General features: G+C 44.0%; 1 protein-coding gene across 1 annotated transcript; it reads left to right on the top strand.

Moving 5' to 3' along the window:
* Positions 1-4,074: 4,074 nt before the first annotated feature.
* LOC143961890 (E3 ubiquitin-protein ligase TRIM39-like) lies at positions 4,075-8,337 on the top strand. Its single transcript, XM_077471224.1, has one exon. It carries the CDS (start codon positions 4,078-4,080, stop codon positions 5,647-5,649), a length of 1,572 nt encoding a protein of 523 aa, XP_077327350.1. The 5' UTR covers positions 4,075-4,077; the 3' UTR covers positions 5,650-8,337.
* The last annotated feature ends 449 nt before the right edge of the window (positions 8,338-8,786 follow it).

The raw sequence follows: 8,786 nt of genomic DNA, 5'->3' as shown, positions 1-8,786 counted from the left end.
TTTTCAGGAGATGTTTGAAGGCCTTAAATTTAGATCAGGAACATTTATCGTCGCCTTCTCTGTTCGGATTGGAGCAGCAACAGAGGCCGCTAGATTGGGTTTTGATGTTAGATCTATTAAACAGTTTGATAGATGGAAGTCGGATAGGTATTTGCTTTATATTCGTCCTAACGCAATACTATGATTTATTTCAGGTAACACTCGCATTATGTGGATGATTGGACACTCCTTCATCTATTGGGCAAATTTGAGAGCTCAGCAACGAGTTTATACTTGCAATTTAGGATTGGATGCTTCTAAATTTAAGATTTTTTGGTGTGGAAAGAGGGGGATTTTATGGTCAGACCTAATTTCTTTTATTTCACAGGTTCTTCTTCATTTTCCCTCTCTGGATATCTTAATTATTCATATAAGTGGTAATGATATTGATTACCATAAAACTTTGGACCTTAATTTTCGGATTAGGGATGATCTACAGAAGATAGTTATCATTTCCCAATTCAGTAGTGTTTTTTTTTTTTTTTTTTCAGAAATTGTGCAGAGGATAGGTTGGCTTTCCTATCCTTCTGTATGTCCTTTTGAAAAATCAGGAAGAGAGTGAATAGGGCAGTATCCAAGTTGCTATCAAGATTGGGAATGCTATCCTTTAGGCACACGGAGCTGGAAAGGGGTATCCCTGGCCTTTTCAGGCAGGATGGCATCCATCTGTCTGATATTGACTTGGATATTTTCAATGTAGGTTTAAGTTACTGTGTTGAGATGGCCGCGGGTTGGGGTTCTGTGGGCAGTTGGCCTTAGGTCCTCCTGCCCTTTTGGGTATTTTGTGTTGCTGCCTGAGCCGTAGTGACTGGGCTAGCTTTAAGTTTATTGGATGAGTTTTGATGAGTTATGTACAACATTTTGAAACCAATAATAAACAACCGCGGCCATTATTATCCAAACACCTGTCTGCTTGTCTTATTTCAAAAGTTATTGAATAAAAATTCCAGCCTGCTGTCCCATGACGTGTATCTCAATGATTGGTCATCATGTATTATTTCAGAAGTGGAAAAGTGTGGACTATTTCTGTGGTGACAGAATCACACTGTCCCCTTCAGGAGTTATCCAGTTCAGATCTCGCCCTAGGTGGCTTGGGGAATTAACAGGTTCTCATAGGGGGGTGTTATATTGGGGGAGGGAGGGATTTACCCCACTGCATGATCTATCTCTCCCTTCGTTATTTTGAGAGGAGAATTATTTGGATCACCTGTCATATAAGCTTTCGGGGAGTTGTTTGACCATCGGAGAATCATTCCCTGTACTAGGTGCCCTCCTTTTGGTCTTTTATAGGGGATTAAGGGATATTGTTGTAGCGGATCACATTTGGGATCAAATGTCACACACCTATAAATTTAGTTTTTGCCTCAGAACAATAAGGGTTCTGAGGGTTAATTGTGTAGGTAGGCCTTAACACCAGTCTGGCCAGGCTGTGTTTGGAAGTTCTGCCTGGTCATGTGAACGGTGAGGTGCACATGACAGGTTAGAACCAGGTCTGGTTGGATGTTTAGCTATCGGCCTTCTCTGAGCCAATCAGTGGGAATGTCGGGGCCCACTGAGGAGTCTGGGAAGGGGTACTTAAGGGGGTGTGGGTCACGTGTTCGGGGTTCCGGAGTTGTTCATTAGACTGGTGGTGGTCTGGTCTGGTTCCAGGACCGGGGTAGCCCCGTGAGGGGTCCCGGTCACAGGGTGCTCGACACCCCGCAACATGTTCCTGTCAGTGGCCCCTGATAGACCTGTCTGGTCTGGGGTAGGGATCCGTCTGTTCCTGAATCTCGGAACCTGCTGGTCCGAGGCGCAGTAACTGAGGGAGGATTCAAAGTGTCCGAATGTGCTCTTGGCTTGGAGGGACACCGCAGCTCGTGGAAGTAACCGGGGGAGGACTCTTCGGAGGAGGGCCGGCAAGTGGCATCCTGAGAAGTGCCTGGTTACTGAGTTGAGAAGGACATTGACAAATTCACACTTTTCCAGTACCATTGAGGAGACGAGAAACATTCCAGATATGGAGGAAAAAGGTTCCTATTCACCCTTAGTTGATTGTTCAAGTTTGAGTGAACATGCTGACTGCCATGATCTCTGGCTAGAGATCTGTTCACCCTTGAAGTACCCAGCTGCGAGTGGCTACTCTGTGGGTGGAAATAGAGACTTTGCTATACCTGCAGTTCAAGGTGCCTGAGTTCTTCACCCGTGCCCTCTGTCCCCTAAGAGACTCTGTTACTTGAGAGTTCTTACTGCAAAATAAAGCCTTTTAAAGAGGACTTCATCTGTGTCAGTGTTCAAGTCGTTGGGTATCAACCTTGGGAATCCCTAGAAGTGGAGGAGCCGGCCAAGAGAAGGTAACTGGTAAGCCCATAAAGTCAAGGCTGCCCTGCAACGGGTTATGGCGGCTACATTGTTATTGGCGCCTTTTGTACTTTGCTCTTTTATAGCGAATAAAATATATGTAGTTTAACTTTTTAGGGTGTGTGTTTACATCATTTTTGTTTAATATTTTTACTGCCTTTAGTTAGTACTTTTTGATTATTCAGTGAGTGCTACCATTATTTATTAGAGGCAGGATTCCCATTTGTCCATATATGTTGCATCAAGTCTTAGCATTGGCCATTCTCTTGACTGCTGGTCACTTATTACCTTTTAAAGGCCTTTGTTTAAGGGGTGGCTCACATTCCTTCCACTTTCATTCACCTGTGTCACAACGGGATCTCAATTTGGTCATGTTGGCTCTACAGAAGCCTCTCCTTGAGCTCATTCAGGATATTCCCTTGGCTGACCTTACTTGTAAGGTGGGATTTATCAGTGTATTATGTCAATGAGACAGATTTCAGAATTATCAATCTTATCCAGTAAGGAACCCTTCCTTGTTCTTCACAAAGAAATGGTGGTCTTTAGTCCCTGGGCCTTCTTTCTTCCAAAGGCAGTAAAGTGTTCAGCCCCATCCAGCTGCCGTGTATGTCAGCCTTTAGCCAGGCTGCAGGAAGCAGGACTAGATGCTGCACCTGTGGCTCCTGGGGACACTAATATCCCAGAATTGGACACACTTGGACTAAACGTCTAGTGTACAAGGGGCCTTAGGCTTTATGTACAAGGGACGTTTTTAACCTCTCCTGAACGATTTAAGTTGACAGATAGTAACTCACTTTTAAAACATCTGTTTTGCCACATTTATATGCCACGTATAGTGGCGTTTTCCTGCGTTTGTGTTTAGAATCGCTTAAAAAAAAATAGCCAAAAATGAAAAACGCCTCTAAACGAAATGTGGCTAAATGCAAGTTATCGTGTTTAGAAGCACTTGAAATGCCTGTAAACTCAGCTTCTGAATGTATCCAAAAATGCCTCTAATCTCCACTTCCTAGAAAGGACTATAAACGACCCCGTGTACATGGACAGATAAGATAACATAGAGGAGAGTTCAGGGGCAGTTGAAAAAAACTGCCAACTGCTAAACGTCCGTCTACCAGCAGCCGTGTACATGAGGCCTAAGGCTTAATGTACACGGGACATATTTACAACCTCTCCTGAACGATTTAACTTGACAGATAGTAATCCACGTTTAAAACATCCGTTTTGCCACGTTTACATGCCATGTTTAGCCGTGTTTGCGTTTAAAAAATATTTTTTTTTTTCAAAATAGGCAAAAATGAAAAATGCCGGTAAACGAAATGCTGCTGAACATGAGTTACCACGTTTAGCCACGTTTAGCCCGCTTGGTGTCTGAAACGTCAGAAACTTCGGCGTCTGAACTCATTTTTTTGCCTTCAAAGAAAAGCCTATAAATGCAACTGCCTAAAAATGACATTAAACAAACCTGTGTACATGTACACATAAGATAACATTGGATGAGTTCAGGGGCAGTTGAAAATCTCTCAAAGTTGGGAGGTTTGATTATCTTTACTACTGTGGGAAAAAAAACTTCCTTTTCAGTACTTTAATAATACTGATCTGGATCAGCCTCGCCCCGTGTAGGAGGAAGTGACCCTCCCAACTGCATTCTTCTCCGGTGTCAGAGATTTTCACTGTCATTTCTCTCTTCTGCTGTCAGCGATGGCGTCTGCTAACCTGAGAGTTGAGTTGGAATGTTCCGTCTGTCTGAACATTTATACAGATCCTGTAAACCTGAGATGTGGACACAACTTCTGCCGGGTCTGTATTGATCGTGTTCTGGATACGCAGGAGGGGTCTGGAGGATATTCCTGTCCTGAATGTAGAGAGAAGTTTCCGGATCGGCCTGCACTGCAGAGGAACATAACACTACGTAACATAGTGGGGAATTTCCTTTCTGCTCAGCCACATCAAGAGGAGTCCGGGGTCTTCTGTACTTACTGTGTGGACTTTCCTGTGCCTGCTGTTAGATCCTGTCTGCACTGTGAAGTTTTTCTGTGTGATAAACACCTGAAAGTTCACAAAAAGTCTCCAGAACACGTCTTATGTGACCCCACCTTGTCCATGGAGAGCAGGAAATGCTCCGTCCATAAGAAGATCCTGGAGTATTACTGCACTGAGGATGAGACCTGTATCTGTGTGACCTGCAGTTTAGCTGGAGAACATCGAGGACACCAGGTGAAGATGCTGGATGAGGCTTCTGAGAAGAAGAAGGAGACACTGAGGAATGTTCTGCAGAAACTTCTGATAAAGAGAGAGGAGACGGAGGAAAGAGTCCAGAGTCTGCAGGAACACAGGAGGAAAGTAGAAGAAGAAGCAGCTGGTGACACCGAGAGAGTCACTGTCCTGTTTAGAGATCTCAGGAGACGTCTGGAAGACCTGGAGAAGAGAGTCCTGAGGGAAATCTCCGGGAGGGCAGAGCGGATCTCCATCCGGGATCTGGAAATAAAGAAGGAGGAGCTGTCCAAGAAGTTGCGTCACATTGAGGAGCTGTGTAACGTGACGGATCCACTGACTGTCTTACAGGAATCAGACACAGGTGACTTGTGTGATACTGAGGATGGAGATAATGAGGACAGAGAGAGACATGAGGAGCTCCTCCATGATGGAGGGGGTCTGGATGTGGATGGGATATCACACACATTACGCACATTATCTAATATAATAACAGAGGTAAATGTATCCTCCTATATAAAGGGAGCTGCAGACATATTACTGGATGTAAATACAGCCAATAATTATCTCCATATATCAGATGACAGGAAAACTGTATCCTGGTCACATAGAAAACAGAATCATCCAGAAACACCAGAGAGATTTCAGGATTATCCTCAGGTGTTGAGCAGTCGGAGTTTCTCCTCAGGGAGACATTACTGGGAAGTGGATGTCGGGGGATCAGATTACTGGATAGTCGGGATGTGTTACCCCAGTATAGACAGGAGAGGAGGAAGGCGGTCAGTGATTGGAAAGAATAAGAAGTCCTGGGGTTTGTACAGGAATGGTGATCAGTATAGGGTGATACATGAAAATAAAGGGATCCTCTTACCCTCCAATCTCTCCAGTAACAGAGTCAGGATAGATCTGGATTATGAGGTCGGACGGATCTCCTTTTATGATCTGTGTGACCCGATCCGACATCTCCACACCTTCACCACCACCTTCACTGAGCCTCCCCATGCTGGGATATGTGTATGGGGAGGTTGTATAAAGATCTGTGGGGGGAATAGGGAATAATAGTAATAGTCAGAACTCTGCCCAGAGACTGGTGATGTCACAAAGATGGGTAGTGGGATTAGTAGAATTTTTAGCCAATAGGATAAAGCAGTGGGAGGGACTTCAGTCAGGTCCCTGCAGGTTTTTCTTATATTTGTGATTTCTCCCTCTGTCACTCCCTGTGATTGGGTAGGAGATCTCTCCAGTTACTGGAGTAACAGTGAATGACATGTTCCTATTTGTCAGTAAAGAGGGGTGTGGCCTATCTATCTATCTATCTATCTATCTATCTATCTATCTATCTATCTATCTATCTATCTATCTATCTATCTCATGACAATTACTTTCATTGTAATCATTAAACAGAAAGTTATCACAGTGTGTGACATCACCAATCTCCTCCTCTGGCCCCTCCCCCTATTCCCTGCCCCTCCCTCACATGCAGTCGCTCTGTCCGGGGTGCAGTGCAGTCGCTGTGATTGGATAGGATGGGGTCCCCTCTCCTCTCTTTCCTCCTCCTATTCCATACAATCTATACTAAATAGAGATGAAAAGAAATGTAACAATCTCAGAGGAAATATATGAAGAAGGGATCTAGAGATTTACTGCTAAGACAATAAAATGTGATGTATCATTAAAGTGTATGTCCATCCATAATGTTTTCTTTTCTTAGTTTTGGATGGAGTGGGGGAGAATTAGAACCCCTGTCCGGTTTTTACTGCTATTCAGGTCTCCATTTTACCAAGCAGGAAGTGAGGGGAGCTCTCCACAATTGTAATAAAATCTGACTGGGGCTCTAGGCCTTCCCCTATTCTACTAAAAATGTATGTCTGGGTCCCCTTTGCTGATTTCCTCTCACTTCCTGCCCGGTACAATGTTGTCAGCAGGACAGGAAGTGAGGGGAATCCCCAGATAGCAGTAAAAACACAACAGGGGTTCTAATCCTCCCTCACTCCATCCAATACTCTGAAGAAAAGTTCTTAGCTTGGCATAGACTTTAATGAAATGTATAAGTAATATAATAGTGTTGGTGTCACTGTTATCAGCACTGAGATGTATATTGCTGTGCAGCATGTTCTCCGGTCTCACCCTCATCTTCCCCACCAGAGAGGACAATACCTTACAGAGACACGGCACACATCAGGCTGGTAATATGTAGAATATACGGGAAGAGAGAGAGGGTGAGACCAGAGAACAGGCTCAGGGCTGCTGTTAGAGATCATGGGGCCCTGTACATTACCTGACAGGGACCCCCCAGCCTGGATGGGTGTGTGGGGTCAGGTGTATGGCCCTGAACACGGCTTCAGCCGCATGAGCAAATTCATGTAGCCAGACTACCTGTGGGAAGGAACCCTTAATTATGTTTTTTTTTACAATTTATTTTTGTTTTATTATTTATATTTTTTAACAGCCCTGTGTGTGGGGGGCTTTTGTGAAATATCAGGGGTCCATACAGACCTCTGATGATACACTCTTGAGGCAGAAGAAGAGATTGAGGACAGAAATCCCCACTTCTTTCTCTGGAGCTGAAGCTGCAGGAAATGAATGAACAGGAAGTGTTCTGTACAGAGGCTTACTGTTCATTCACCAATGGAAGCATAGTAAGCACAGTTTATCATGCTTCAGTTTTGAATAAACACAGAAGTGATCACTATCAATCACGCACTGTGTTCACTGAGAAAAAGAAGGGGCTGATAAATATCACATATTTACTGGTCCCCCTGTGTGCACACAGCAGCTGACAGCCAGCAGGAGAGAGGAGGAGAAGCTGGCAGAGCTGTGGGGAGAAGAGGGCCACCATGGGATTAGAGCTGTGTGGAATGGAGATTGGGGACAGGAGGGGTTGATCAGAGCAGTGGGGGGCCAATCTCTGAAACCGATCCCCCTGTGGCTCCCCCTGCAGCAGCTGGTGGGAAGGAGAAGTCATCTGCACTGTGGGGGAGATGGTGGGGCTCTGAGCTGTGATCAGCAGCTTTTTGAACTGCCTGCACCATAAAGCTGCCCAGACCCCTTACAGGATGGCCGGTTCTACCCCCTCTGTGGCCCTGAACACGCTGAACACCAATATACATCACAGTGCTGCTAACAGTCACACCATCTGATTGGTTGCTCCGGGTCTCACACTCTGCACTACTGTGCTGAATAAGAAGAGATGTATTATGGGAAAAAGGAGAACACGGGGTTAATCTATTACTTTATCTTTCTGAATGCCTACGAGGGAAGCCGGGGGCCCAAATACCGTATATGACATTGTCTGGAGACCACAAAAAATATAAGATTACAATATGTAGTAGAAATAAGAATATAATAAGTTTGAAGATTGTGTCATTCTTTTCCATCATATATCGCTGTCATCATGTGGAATTGATAATTGTATCTACATTATTATATCATATATTATATCACTTTTATAATGGATCCTAATATAATGTGTCCCCATAGAATGGATCACCAATAGAATTCTATGGGATCACTTTTATAACTACTGATTTTATATTATATCACTTATACTGATTTTTAGGTTTTTGGTTTATTCGATTTTTAGATTTAAGTCACATGATAATTGCGCAAATGTTTATCAAAATAATATTTTTGCTGAAAATACGGGAAAATCATTATTAGCGGATACAAATACAACATAACTTACAAAATTCCTTCTCATTCTAGAACATGGACCTGTATTGAGCTAATAAATAAGAAATTTGTAAATTTTTGTGTTTTTTTTGTAAACCAGTGAGAATTGAAGGAACACAGAACTGTAAATAGGCGACTTACACTGACCAATGGCGGCAGCCAGTTGGGATTGAGAACATTTTTACAACACGCCCCTTCTATAGAAATCATTCTAATGATTGACTTCTGCTGAGCAGACCGCACACCGATCGACATCGAGCCGATCCCCGCTGAACCGGCTGAATTTCCATCCATGTATGGGCAGCTTTAGGGCTCATTCACACTAGGGGCAGGGACTGACACTCCTTGGAAAAGTGTTCCATACTCAGATCACTTTTCAGAGGTGATTGACAATATCTCATCTCCTCACCACCTGTTTTAACCCCTTAAAGCAACGCCACCACCCTGCAACTGTGTGCATTACACATGGATATGGGGTGGTGGCAGAGTGTCCCTATCTACTGTAGAGTCCGGGGGAAGGGTTC

Source organism: Lithobates pipiens, unplaced genomic scaffold (genome assembly GCF_037356315.1).
Source record: "Lithobates pipiens isolate NorthernLeopardFrog02 unplaced genomic scaffold, aLitPip1_a1.2 Scaffold_8, whole genome shotgun sequence".
Lineage (NCBI taxonomy): Eukaryota > Metazoa > Chordata > Amphibia > Anura > Ranidae > Lithobates > Lithobates pipiens.
Note: the sequence above shows the minus strand (reverse complement) of the source record. Positions and strands in the feature narration are given on the sequence as shown.

Excerpts from the sequence above, each read along its gene's own strand:
- LOC143961890 (XM_077471224.1), top strand. The coding sequence starts at position 4,078 with ATGGCGTCTGCTAACCTGAGAGTTGAGTTGGAATGTTCCGTCTGTCTG.